The sequence below is a fragment of the Apis dorsata genome, unplaced genomic scaffold (assembly GCF_000469605.1).
Source record: "Apis dorsata unplaced genomic scaffold, Apis dorsata 1.3 scaffold_293, whole genome shotgun sequence".
In the NCBI taxonomy this organism is placed as follows: Eukaryota; Metazoa; Arthropoda; class Insecta; order Hymenoptera; family Apidae; genus Apis; species Apis dorsata.
Genome location: NW_006263568.1, coordinates 137962 through 153536, shown reverse-complemented (window position 1 = coordinate 153536; position 15575 = coordinate 137962). Strand labels below are relative to the sequence as shown.

General features: G+C 27.2%; 1 protein-coding gene across 1 annotated transcript in view; it reads right to left on the bottom strand.

Moving 5' to 3' along the window:
• Nucleotides 1-15575, bottom strand: part of LOC102678539 — an 87407-nt gene that overhangs the window by 28425 nt on the left and 43407 nt on the right. Inside the window, 1 exon segment of the mRNA XM_006617132.2 lies at nucleotides 7718-7851. Coding sequence (XP_006617195.2) covers nucleotides 7718-7851 — 134 coding nt within the window.

The following is a 15575-nucleotide window of genomic DNA, read 5'->3' as shown; positions in this document are numbered from 1 at the left end:
AGAAAGAATATATATATATATATATATATATATATATACCCTATGAAAGGAAGAAAAATAATCGAAAAATTGCTTCGTCTCTGGAATCATGCGGCGAGGTATGAAATTTCGATGGAGAGAGTAACGTTAGTGTGATTGTCGTAATGACCTTGAAATTCGACGCCATCTCAAATATCAGGTCAAATAGAAATGGCGACTCGAATAATGATTCACTGAAATGTATAATCCTTGAGTATGTAAACATAGAAGACGATGGAAAAGGTTGTTGTTGTTAAGCAAATACTTGGGCAATTATTATAAACCTATTGAAAAATAGATTGAAAAATTGTGAATTTTTTATCATCCATGAACAGGTGATCCAGAAACAAAAAATAATAAAAAAAATATATATATATAGAGAAAAATATATATAGAGAAAGATATAAGAAATATATAAGATGTGTACCTTTCAAGTTGTATGAAGATATGAGAGTTAATAAAACGTGTGAGTAGTAGCAGTATATGTTCCATTTTATGATTATATTGGCTTCTTTTCGAAGAATGCTAAAACGTTAAAAAAGAACTCGAAGATCAATGGATATAAATAGTTTTTTTTTATTTATTTTTTTTTTTCTTAGCACTAGAAGAAGAGCGCTCTGAAGATGTGACAGTTAACAAACGCCTTCGTAAAATAAACTGTGTTGTAACATTAAGAAATAAACAATAAGCGATAAATTATATTATAAATGTCAAAATTCTCAATTTGTCTTCTTAATTCTTTTGAATTTCAATGATCTAATCTTTGAAAAGACATTAATAAAACAGAAGAATTAAAAATGAATTTTCTTATTTTCTTATTTTTTCATTAAAATTTTTTGAGGCAAAAAAAAAATATATATATATAAAAAAAAAAATTCTACGCATTATAAAAGTTAAGAAAGTTATATTCAAAAATAAAGCTTACTTAAGAATAAGATATATTATTATAAATAGCGCGCAGAACAAAAACAATAACAATAAATCTAATGGAATAGTTTTGACAAAGTATTAATAACAATTTGTTACTTGTAAATTATTTGTCTAACATTTCTGGAAATGTTTCATGACGAATGCCAAAAGAAAATCTTAAATCAATAATATTGGAAATATTATGAAATTCCTATTGAATTAACGAATTGATATCACAATTGATTGTACAAATTTCGATAAAAAAATTAAGACAAATAATGTTAAATTTGAATTAAAAGTAATTGGTCGATTGATTTAAAAATTAAAATAGCATAAAAAGAAAAATTTATGCCTTTTGGGAGTTAAAAGTAGGGAGAAAAAAAATTCCCTAGATCTAAAGAGAAAGAGTGAAGATCGAAATTCAATTGAAAAGAACTCGTTTTGCGCAACTGTTGATTTGGCACTGACAATTACACGTTATGTAGCGATATCTTTGTTGACTTCGAGCTTAAAAAGGCGCAAAGGAGTTGATTCTAAAAATACTATCTACCCTCATTTCTGGCGTGTATTCAACCGCGATCAACCATCGAACGCAATGGCCATCGATCGATCGAAATAGTTATAAATTAGAAAAAAATATCGTCAATCATTTATCCTTACAATTTTAAATTCGCCACGAATTATTTATTATTAATAATTTTTCAATTATTATATATTCGATTATGTATGAAATTTATTATTTTATTATTAATATTATTTAATATTGTTTACTAGGAATTTATTTTTATAAACAAAATAAAATTTCTGGATTAAATAAAAGATGAATAAATTTATTTTAGTAGAAACAGAAATTGGCAATGTTTAATTAAACTAGCAAGAATTTGACGATTGCACGATTACGTGAAAATTTTCATTCGTTGGCAACACTGAATTTTACGTCGAAGTTGTCGAACGAGGGTAAGACAGAGCACGAAACAAATTCGAGTAATTAACAAATGGGAAACTTGTACACAAGTTGTCGTTCTTTACTTTTCTTTCGTCATCAAAACGTCGTGAAACGGACATACAACTTGAGATAAGTCTGGATTTAAATGGGACACCTACGCGAAAATTCCGTTACTATATAGTATAAAGTACTTTAGTACTTGGGGACTTGTGTAAATGACACAAGAATCATTATCTGCGAACGTGACATTTTAACGTTATTCACGCGTTATTTTGATTTTACGACAACAATAAAATTTCCAACTAATTTTTCAAGTAAAGATTTAATTTTATTTTAACAGAAACAAAATAAGGTTATGTTGTTTTAAAGACAAATTTAACTTATATATGACTTAAGGATGAAAAAGGGATTAGATTTGTAAATAAATATAATACAAAATTATATGAAAATGAAAATATACGTTTATAAACATTGATCGCGTGAATATTCGCTGCATCACTATGTTATCATGTCAACGTGCATTTTGGATGATGACCGATATTCTTATAATAGCGGAATTTATGTTTCGCTGAGAACATCAACTATGTACCAGCTTGCCAGAAACTAGAGAGAATTATTTGATGCTTGTTATTCTTATTACAGAATTGTCAACGACAATCTAAATATATGTATTTTCCTAAACAAAAATATTTACTAACTAACTAGTAACTATAAACATTATCAGTTGTATGAAGATAAATTTATGGAAATTAATCGTTGCAGTCTTTTTCTTGACGAGTAAACGAATAAAACGTATATAAACCATCATTCAAAAATTTACATTCATAATTTACATCATGCATTGTAAAAAAAAGTATCAAATTTTTATAGAAAAGTATCAAGCAAAAGAAATGTATTGAAAAATTAAGAAATTAATTTCTTAATTTTTTCCTTTCTAAAAAAGATAATATATAAAATTTTGAAATTTTTAAATATAGCATTCATAGAAAGTTATCATAAAAAAAAAAAAAATAAGAATATACGAAAAAGCTTAAATTACCTCCTAATGAATGATACGTCACCATAACCTTATTAGGAATATTTATGAAACTTCATATTACACGATTGTTTCACATCACAATAATAATAAAAAAATTTTAATTCACTTATAACCTATAAATGAAATTCTTCGTAAAAAATGGTTTTATAATACACGGATAATTCTCATTCAGAACATTGATTTAAAAAACTGAATTCATTCTATTCGCGTGGGAACAACTGTATCCAAGATAAATTTCGATATTTTACAAGTAGAACAGTCGATTCTGTCTCACGAGCGCAACAATTCCACCAGAAAACAATGTTGGAGAGCAACGGCAGCAGTCATTCGTTCGACACACGTCTCTAGCAACAAGTGTTTGTCGTGGTTGTCCATCGGTAACGAAGCCCATATTAGTGTTCGTGGCGGTATTCTGTCTGGAGGGAAACGCATTCCCAACGGTCTTTGATCCTACACGAATTCAATTTCAACACTGACCTAGCGTATCATCGTTTGATTTGATTGACGTTTTATCAGCTCGAAATGACTGTATTTCTTGGAATAACGTCTACGATGAAAATCTAACGACTTCAAAACGACTTCGATGATATCAAGAAGCAAGAATCTTCAATTTTAAAATTACGTTTATATTTCGTCAAGTTTCTGTCAAGTTCGTCGCAGCCGTTATGTGTCGAATTACTACCATCTATCGACCTATCTACGAAGTTTCGACGTAACAGAGGGGAAACTCGGGAAAACTGGTTCTCACACTTGGCTAGACTCAATTTCACCTTGAACTACACTGACCTAAATCACTGGTATTGTTCATCGTCACATTTTCGACCGCACGAATCGTTTTTTCGTTATTCGCTGATTAACGAAACGAGATATTTAGCTCTTCGATATTTATCTCGTCTCGATGAAAAATTAAACTTATCGATTGAACATCAATTATTATTTCGATATTATTCAAAAATAATACGAAAATTTTCCTTCAGGATTGATTTCAGATCCTGATTTAGATCCGTTCGAGGCAAAAATGTCAAAGTCGGGGGGGAGGGCGAAAATTTCGCTCGTGTTGTGGACGACACCAGCGCGGTCGCTCGTTGCGAACTGGATCGGCTTTCAAGCCGGCAGACACGTTGTGCGGAATTTACGGCGCATCGCGCCTGTATGCGCGCGCGACATAACCATTGCAATTTTACGGACTTTCTGTTTCTCTCTCCCTGGGAAAGTCACGTGCGCCGCGTGAATCTTCATTTACGTCGATTATTATTCTGTCATCTTAATCCTGTGTGCAATCTTTCGTCACTTCGAAGGACCCGGAAAAAAATTTATGTCAACATGGATTACGGTCAATGAAAGGAGAATTATGGAAGTTGTTTGACCAAGGGTGAATATGATTGATCGATGTATCCTATCCGTTATTAACATCGTGATACTCTTAAGTTTATTTTGCGCACCTTATATTTTGCGAATGTTCCATAACTTTTTCGAAAATTGTAAAAAAATTCAGATTTATTTATCGACATCTGTAGTATGTAATTTTACGGTTCTTTTGTACTTATTAATAAGGAAAATAAGAGTATGCGAATCATTATCGATCAGAATAATTTTTATAAAAAAAAATTACATAAACAATTTTTAACATTCTATCTACTTTTTTTAATTCGCTATCAATATTGTTTACTCTTTGACGTAAAATGTAAATGACCGCGTTTCGATACTTTTAAATAAGGATAAAAATATAATTCTTATAACTACACGATAAAAAGAATTTCTTTGTGTGCAAAAATCAATTTACGATAGACTCTCGAGATAATTCCACGAGTTATATCTGAATCGATCTGACTATCAACAAATTCGCAAAAAAACTTCGGTTGCTTCTTTGCTGTTATCCACCGTGTACTTAACGTGTATAATTTGCATGATAAGGCTCGTTCGTATCGCGGCCCCTTTTAGATGTTTCGCGAAGGAAAAAAAGAAATAGAAACAATTTGCAATGTGCAAAGCTGTGGATCAGTGGTGGCATCGTTTGCTCAAAACATAAAATACAGTCGATTGTTCACGGTTCAATTACTCTACATAGGGAAAGCATTTCAACGACGCTTAGATAATCGATATTCAATCACACTTGCGAAACAGCCTTTACGCGAATTGTTACAATGGCCGTTTTACCGCGAAACTTAGTGTTCGTTACGTAACTAATAAATTTTATGATAGAGAAATTTTCTCTTTTTTAAATATTTAAATCTAATTAAAAAATTATTGATCTTTTTTTATTTTATATGTCAAAGTATTTAATTGCTGTTTTATTCATATCTTTAAATATTGTTATGGCCACTGCGATGAAAATCATTTTAATTGAATATCATTAATTAAAATTTGCTTAGAAATTAAATTTCAATTCCTAAATTTTATCATTCAATTTTTATGAACAAATTGTAAACAAATCTATATAAATATATCTTTGACTGCTATACATGTTAAATATTATACATGTTCTCTACTTGTTTTCTATTCTACGGTTATTTTTTTGTTAAAAAAAAAAAAATGAATTCCAAGAATTTTAAACTAACAAATTACTTGAAATTACCTGAAAAAAAATTATTTATACTGAGATTGCAACATGCATACGACCTTTAGATACGTTCTCCGTATAGAAGTGTAACCGCTTTTTATCTTGTGCAGTCGTTCAACTATGGTAACTCTGGCGATAAGACTTTAGATAAGCTTAGGAGCATGTGCTCATAAATGTAACGTGAATAAGAGAAAGTACTAAAAACTAGAAATTTATTCTTAAATCTTTCAAGAATCTTTCAAGAATTTTAAGAAAATAAGGAATTCGAAAAAAACTTAAAAATTGTTGAATGTAAATAAAAACACGAAGAAAAGAAAAAAAAATACGATAAATAAGAAAAATAGAATCAAGAAAAAAGAGTGAAAAATAAGTGTTTTATACGTTCAATATTATTTTTTTAAATTTATTTGTAAATGTATTTATCACTTTAACTTCGAATTTTCACGCATTCTTGACGAAGATCCAAAAATTTTCGATCATTAATCCGCGTTTAAAATTATAATAATATTTCAATAAATAAATATATTTCTTTATTATTATGTTCCTTGAATGTAAAGATAAATCATTTATTGAAATATTTTTTCGCGTATGCAAAATTGAAAAATTACTGAAATATCATCTGATGATAAAGACTGACAAAGTCATGAAGTTCCGAAAATCTTGATAGTTTGCCAAAATCTGTCAATTCAAGTTTGTTTTATAATTTTAAGAAAATTTAAATAGAATCAAATCGTAGACACTATAAGACTATGTATATAAAGATTATGTAAATTTGTAAACAAAAATAAAATAACTGACATAAAAAGTCCATAACATATTAAATTCAATATAAAAAATTGTAATAAACTGTTAATATTTTATTAAATTCAATAGTAACAAATTTTACTATTTTTCACATTCAAATTCGAATAAATTAGTTAGATCAACAGACTTTCACATTATGGTATATAATTATCATAATGTTTTTAAATTGATAATTATAAATTCTTTTATTTTGTATGAAAGCTTCATTGTGAAATAAATTCAATAACCTATTTCCTAGTTATAATTAATAAAGCAATGTTTCGATGATTGTAAATATAATCAAATTTTATATTTTATTTTCTATAGTCATAATGTTGGAAATGACATTAAAATAATAAACATTTGGCGCCATCAAACAGCAAAACAGGAGAGAGTAAAAACTACCAATACGAGTTGATAATATAGAGAAAATGCTTTATCATTTAAGAAGTGTTCTACATTTCCATCTTTACCGACTGTCAAATAAATTTTACCGACCGTTACAACTGGGTCAATTCGTTTGTATCTTTAATGATGAAAAAAGAAAATATGCAACGAATACTAATTTATTAAATTGAATTTATTATAATTAGAAACGTAAATAAAAAAAATAATCTATTTTTATGGTATGAAAACAGCTATAAAAAAAATTATTTTTTTTTTTATATGATTTAACTGAATCTCTCTCTTAGTTTTCAGTTTTCATCATGACCTACATCCTCTTGCGTTTCATCAAATCGATATGTACAAACAGTGTACATAAAATAAATTGTTAGAAGAACGAAAAAATAAGTAGTTTATATAAACATTTTTGCTTATGTTTCCTTTATTACCGATTAAGAATTGTATTGTTATTCGTGCAAAAATCATAGAGTAAAAATAATGCAGATATGCAACATGATAAAAATATTACTTATCATTGAGTTGTAAACAAGAAATATCTCGGAATTTGTGATAATTGATAAATATGATGCATCATAAAGTTTACTGTCATCAAAGTCAATGACAAAAAAGTAAAAGAGATATTTGTATACATATAACGTGTTTATATTATTTTAAATAATAACTTAAAAGCACACAACAAAGTAAACAACAACTAAAAACATAAATATCGATTGTCAGTACTTCAATAAAGTCCTATCAAAAATATAAAAATCAATATTATTGTATTGAAATCAGTATTTAAATATGTATACATTTAATTGAAACATTTTTATTAACCCAATAAAATAAAAAATATGTTTAAAAATTAAATAAAATTATTTTTCAAGATTGCATTACTTTCACAATATATTTCATATGTTTTAGCTATATAGAACATTCTATGTAATATTTGTTTTCAACGATTTTTAAATAACGATGTCTTATTAAATTTTTCAATATCTACGCAGCATTATAAGACTGAAGTATTTGCTAAATTTAAAAACTTTGGGTTTAATCGAAGGTTAAAGTTAATACTCACCCCTCTCGCATCTCGGAAGAGAATGGCGGCGTGCACAGGATCTAGACAAGCATCTGAAGCTCTATGAGGGACGGCAGGTGTACCCAAAGAAAATCTTCTGGCACCTGGATCCAAAGAACTCCTTCTAAGCGCTCCTATAATTTAAAATTCATAATTTATAATTAACACCTCATTTGTCTAACGCAATGCAATTATTAATATTATAAAATCGAGTATCTGATATAAAAATGGTAATACATCTACATTTTAATGAATCTAAAAAGAAAAATAAATTTCAAAGAATGTCTATATATATCTATATATAATATATAATTAATAAATATCTATCGTCATATTATTATAAAATATTTATTGACTTCAATGATATATAGGTTATATATTATATAGGTTATAATATTATAGGTTATAGTATTATTATTATCCTGCAAACTTTTATATTTAAATTATTACAGAAAATATTGTGACCCAATTCGTTTACATATTATTATACGTATGGTTAATAGATATGTAAATTGAGTTTATAGTAACCCATATATAATTCATCGAATACCTGTTAGACATTTTTTTTCCTGACAAACTACATCCTCACCGGTTGACCATGATGGTAGTTAATTTGAACGGGAATTACAACACTGACCTTAACTCGTTACAATTTAACACAATTTATGAGCATACGTGCACAATCTTCCATGGGGTTACGTAAAATGTAATTCCTTATTTACATTTCAATTGCAATCCACGTTCAAACCCGCTTATGTGTCTCCACGATTCATCTTATACTTTCCAACCTCACTTTTTTCTATTCGAAATAAATGTAATACTTTTACAATAATTCATATGTTAAACCTTTTGAAAATACTTTTCAATAAATGATATTAGAATTGTTCATTTTGATTTAGAAAAAAACATGTTTATCAATGATTAATATTATCGCATAAATAGAATGCAAAAATGTTTTACTTATTATTTTGGCAAAAAGAAAACGATATATTAAGTATTTATTAAACACTTGTTGTTAATTATTTAACGTGAAACGAATATTTTTTAATTTTTTTAATATTAACACATTTGCGAATAAATTAATAATTTAAAATTTGAATTTTATTTTAATATTTTAATATTGAAATTTTTTAAAACAAATTATATTTAAATAAATTATTTTCAAAAATCTTATATAATTTATTATTAATTTATATATTTTTATAACTAACAATTCAACTTATACTATTTATATAAAAAAAACGAATCGGTTTAGTACGTACCTTTCTAATAGCGAAAGATCATTCTAACCTATATATTCTTTACAAGAAAACAATAACCTTTCATGTGACACAAAGTATCTGATTTCTGTTTCGAGTTATATCACGTTTGCATTCCTCGTAATACGAAAAACAAAAGATTCAAATTCTGCACGTTCTTGCAGTTTCGACGGTGTTAAGAACGTGAAGGTTTCCGACCATGTGTTCTGCAAAATAAACTTTTTCTCGGTTGAAGAACGTCGAACGTGTAGTATTACAGCGCCATGGTAGACCGGAATTCACTATCCAATTGCACGCTATCCTTCTTCGTTTTCATTGCATTCGAATATTTTATCGTGTACAAAAAATTGGTGTATTTAAACAATTAATATGGTGAAATTCAATACGGAAAATAAATTTTTTGATGTTATTAATTAATATATAAGAATATTCATAATTTTTTACGTGTCTTAATTTTTATAATTGAATTGTGAATTGTGATTTTGATTTTACAAATACGTTCTTCTATTATATGGAATAGGAAAAAATTTTTGAAATAGGAAAATAGGAAAATTGAGTTTGGAAATTTTTTTATTACATTTAATACTCGCATTTATTCAGATGATATTTCATCTCATTATTATCTAATTGATTTACTCGATTAATTTTACCTTGAATAAATTTAATCTTTTTTGTCTTAATACTTTTTTTTTATTTTTTTGGGTATTAAATAATATTTGCATTTTATACGTATTTATATTTCTTTAATTTTACATAAATGCATGAACATTCGTAATCTATTGACGATACACTTTTTTTTATCACGTTTAGGTGAAAAGGCCTAGTAAAATTATAGAGATAGAAATCTCAAACGAAATCGAAATTCTGCTTTTAAAGCAGAATTTATTTGTTCTCGCAGAGAGACGAAAAAAGATATTCAAGCCACAAGGATACTTTAAATATCATCAAATAAGTTGAATGAAAAGAAAGCGAAAAGAAAGCGAAAAGAAAGCGAAATAAATGCGGATAAAATTTTTAAATAACAAATAAATCATTAAAATTTATCGTTTGATAAATATTGCAAAGAATCTACTCGATTTCGAAAAGAAAAGAAATTGCAATTTTTATTTAATTCGAGTGAAAGATCAAAAAATTATGAAGCCGTGTTCTATAGAGAAAATAGTGAATAGTGAAAATTTTTACATATTCGAGAAATCAGTCTTTCCTATCATCGCCTGAATTATTGCCGAGTTCTCGAAAGGTTAAATCTATCTGAAAGCTTAGAGAGAGAGATGAAGGAGTTTAATATCGTGATTATTTGCATTGTACTGTCAAGGTAAGAAATCTTGTTGAAACAATAGGATACAATAGAACACCCATTACTTCTTTCATCTCCATTTCTAATGTATTCAAGTCTTTCCCCACTACCACCATTACTTTTCCCCCACTTCTCTAGTGGCGATTACTCGTAAAATTCGTTTTTCTCGTTGAAAAGATAGGCGACGTATAACGTATCCGCAATAATATTCGCTTCCTCAGCTTGAAACGATAGCCTTATATCCTCGGTTTATCGTGATTGTTTATTTCTCTGGCGCATTCTCGTCTACGCAGTCAATGACAGGCGCCACGGATGACAGACTCTTCGTCAATGATAGGTCAAGAGAATATCTATATATTACACGTTGTTACGAGTTGTGAGATTTCGAAAATCGCGCAGTCGTCCATTATCATTTTTTTTTATCGTGGATATGGATTTGAAAATGAAATGGATAGCGCGGAAATTTATAGTAATTAATTAATTAAATAAATAAATAATTATTTACTTAGAATATAATATAATTTTAAGAATAAAATTATATTAATAATATTATTGTTACATTATTATTATTAATTATTAAAAATTATGTGATTGAATATTAATTTGGTGATCAACTTTATACGAAAATTTCCGAATATTAAATTTTTCAAAAGATTGCGGTCGAAAAAGTTCAAATTGATTAGAGCAATGGCTCGAAAGTTGGGGAAGCTCGAGTCAAATTCCGGATGAATAGACAAATAGGTTAATTCTTTTTATTCATGAAATTTTCAGAATTTACTTTGAATAGAACATATAACTTTGTAAACATATAATTTTCTTCAAACTTTTCCTTTTTTTTTTTTTTTCGAATTCTTTAGAATCTTTAATATAATGAAAAAGAATTTTATAAGTTAAATTAAAATTGACAGCTCTGGTCAGATAAATTATAAAGAAAGTTCATCTATGACCTGAACTGATCAGTAATAATATAGATTGAAAATGAATTAATTTTTAAGATTATTTTAACAAATTTTTTTTGTTATCATTATTATATAATTCGAGACAATTTAATATATAGAAAGAAAATGAATATTTTTGTATATTAATTTAATTCAAATATTCGATGGTATTAATTTTTTATATTTGCAATATTTTTGAGATAGAAAGGTGACCTTTAAATTTTACATATACTTTTTTTATCGAAACTCAATATTTTTTATTCGGCGTAAATAATTTATTTTAATTAATCAAATTTTTTTTGGAGATATATATATATTATGTACATGATTTTGAAAAAATATCTCGAGAGAAGAAATTTTTTAAATGTGAAAGCTATTAATTTCGTAAAAAAACTTCTACAATCATTTTTTTAAAAAATGGAAAAACCAGGATGATTTTTCAAAACTTTTCTATTTTTCGTAAAAAAAAAAAAAATTCAAACTTGTATACAAATTTTTGAAAACAAATCACAATGGTTCACCTTGTTTTTCGATATCGTACCATGAATCATTAAAAAAAAAAACTCTAGTTGCATTTTGCGAAAATAAAAAATAAAAAATAAATGTTCATAGAAACATAGATGTAATCATATGTATTGCATAAAATTTATACAATATAGTCGCTGATGTCACTCTAAGAAAGAGATGATATTATGAAATATTTAGTCTTTTTTCTGTCCAAGACTCCCGGATTTATATTCCCTTTCGAGCGTCGCTGCTTCTCAAATAGCTAAAAACAGAATCCTCCGCGTCAAACGATACTTTTGCAAAACTTAGAAACTATTGACGTTAGAGCAAAGTTGTACATAAATAAGACATCTCTTTTCGTATATAGATAGATAAAAAAAAATAGATCTGAGGATTTTTTCAACTTTGAAACTTTTTCCAAGACTATAAATTTTTTTTAATATTTCTATAATTCTTCAAAATTACTTTTTTCTTTATTTTCAAAACTTCAGATTCAACATTTGAATTATTAAATTTTTAAAATTTTCAACTTCCATCTTCTATCTGAGATCTTTTAAATAATTCAATTCCTATTTAATCTCATTAATTTTCAAATTTGTTTTTAATCTGAAAATTTTCAAGTTTAATTTTCTATTGAAATTTTTTCATCTTATTCCGGAATTTTCAAATTCCATCTTCTATCTTAGCTTTTAAATAATTCAATTCCTATTTAGTCTCATTAATTTTCAAATTTGTTGTAGATTTTTAATCTGAAAATTTTCAAGTTTAATTTTCTATTGAAATTTTTTCATCTTATTCCCATACTATTTTCGAGTGAAGAATTTAAAAAAAAAAAAAACATTTTCTAAAAACATTGATCCCATTTGACGACTTATTAACTTTACCTTATTAAACCTTTGACAACCGATTATAACGTGAAGTCGAGTCCATTGATGCATCTATAGAATGCATTAATTATCATCATTTAAAGAAGTCAGTTAATTTATTTTAAGCAAGGAGAATTCAACATCGACCTTGTGGATCGTCGAGTCGATTCGAAGGGAACTGCGTCAATGGACTCGGTTGCAGCTGCAGCACGTATTAAGTACAAGCGCGCGCGCACACATGTGCTTTGTGAGAATAAACCCAACGAACGAACTATTAATTTTATTCGCCATATTCTGGAGATATTGTTGGAGATATTACGAAACAAGATCGACTTTCTCCGAATAACGACAGTGAAACGATAATATTCAGCGATAATATCTGATGAAAAATGGCCGACAATAAGCCTGTAACGATGGATGAAAAATAATGGGAAGGATGAATAATGAACATACTGCGAAATTATTTTCCTCGAAACATATGTTTGTGATCCAAACATATATATATATATATATATATATATACGTGGAAATATCTTTCGATCGATGCTGAAGGCCAAAACAAATACAAAAGTTGGTAATACGAAAATGTCGATCGTAAATTATTAAGTTACAAGCGATTGAAGTTTGCGTTGGACGAAGAGAGACAGAGATAGATAGAGCGTCTCTCACGCTCTGTGCCTCACTTCACTTCTACGAAAATTTAAATTGCTTAATAACTTAAGCCTTGATCAAGATTATTGTATATCAATTTTTATATTTGTTCTGGCTTCTAGAAATCATTCATAATTAATAATGGATGTAAAAAAATTTAAAAGATAATATTTTAAATCAAAATTCTTCAAGATAAAAATTAAAATAAAAAAAATTTCGATTGCATTAATAAATTAATTCTTTTTAATTTTCATAGATTTATATCATGTTTTATATGATTTATAAAACATGGTTATATAATTGAATTATCATATATGAGTTATAAATCAGTATATATATATATATATATATGTGTGTGTGTGTGTGTGTGTGATTTCTATTAGGAAAATTCGAACTTGATTATTCTGTTTGTCTGCTCATCAAATATGAATAAAAAAAATATATATATATATGAATTTTATCATCAAATTGAAGTATCATTAGAAAGATAAGTAAAAAAGATAAGAATAGACGTAAATTAATTCTGTGAAGGTCATCTTATTAAAGTAATAAAAACATTCTATGATAATATTTTTATATGCTATTTTAATTTATAATTCAAATATTCAATTTTCGATTCCTCGATGGATAATTGTATATTGTATAGCACAATTGAACATTTCCATATTATAATAATCGAAAGATAAAACTTAACCTAACCTAACCTAACCTAACCTAACAAGGATTTTCATAATATATTTTTAAATTGTAATGTATGCAATCTAAACGAAATTTAATAGCTAATAAATACGAAAAAATGGATTTTTATCAATTTTTCCTGTAAATAAAAAAAAAAAAGCATCGTTTGAAGTGAATTTTCGAAAGTAGAAAGTGTTCGATTGACCATACTTTCCAATATAAACTTCGAACGTATTTTTCTCGTATTTTCAATTTTGCCGGAATAATACGTTAAATATGAAAAATTACAATTTTTCTGCAAATAAGAAAATATGTTATTAGATATAAATTGCATATTGAACGATTAGTTGTCAGTTTTATGCGTTGTCTAACATCGAATCGCTTATTTATTCACTTTGATAAACTATTTATCCGATTCGCGATTATGGAGAATCCTGAAACGTTTGAAGTAGTATTTTCAAGCTTATACGGGCCATTAAACATTTAAACGATGCATAAAATTACGTAAATGCTTAATCTTCCCTTTCAACAAATACGAATTTCAGAAATATCGAGAGCCTTTCTCTGAATGAAAATTTTCCATCATTTTCTCCTGTTTTGATCAATTTTTTTTTTATCCTTTTCAATGGCGTATGACGAAAATATGATTCTGAATAATTTTTCTTCATACATGTTGTCACTATTCAATCTTCGAGTTATAATACGAAGATATATTACACATGATATTTTTAATATTTCATACATATTATAAGAATTAGAGATTATATTATATTAAATTATGAGCAAAAATATGATATTTTTATGAAATTTTTTAATGCGAAATTAGGATTAAGTTAGATTTGATAATATTAGCCCAAATATACACGCACCTACCTAGTTTTCATTCGAAGAATCCACATTTATAAATACTATAGATACTTTTATTTATAGACACTATAAACAAAAAATAAGGTTAGGTTTGAATTAGTTTATTATTCGGTCGTTACGAGGCGCTTGCAATCCAATGCTAATATGTTGCCACAATTATACGTAGAATTTTACATTGACGAATATGCCGAATTATAGAAAAAAAATTGTTAGAATATTAAGAACATATTTCAAGAGAAGAGAAATAAAATTTTTTTTTTTTTTTTTGCGAATAATTATCATCCCAGGATACGCAATTTTTGAAACATTTACATACGCGATACGTACACGCAATTCGAAATAACATCGTGACAAGATTATATATCAAATTATATCACCGTTGAAACCGTAATAATAAGTAACTTTAAAACTCTTATATACTTGTATATATACAATTTTGATGACCGATAAGGCAGATAAAATCTTAAGCAAGTCAAATCTTAAGCAAGTCAAATCTTAAGCAAGTTTCAAATTCCGTAAGCACACTTATTACAGAGGATTAGTTATACAATCGGGTCAAGGTGATTCTCGTTTCTTTCAATGGTGAACTGAACTCGACTAAGGTTGAACTTGGAAGAAGAAAATGTTACGTAAAGTCATTCACTGAGCCAAAAATAGAAGCAGGCTACCACCGTTTAGAGTACAGTATCAGAAATAACCGTTAAACGCTAAGAGGATATCCGGGAATAAATTTCAATGAAAATTAAATTCGAGGCGGATCGTCCTTGACCATGATCGTATTTACGATATTATTAT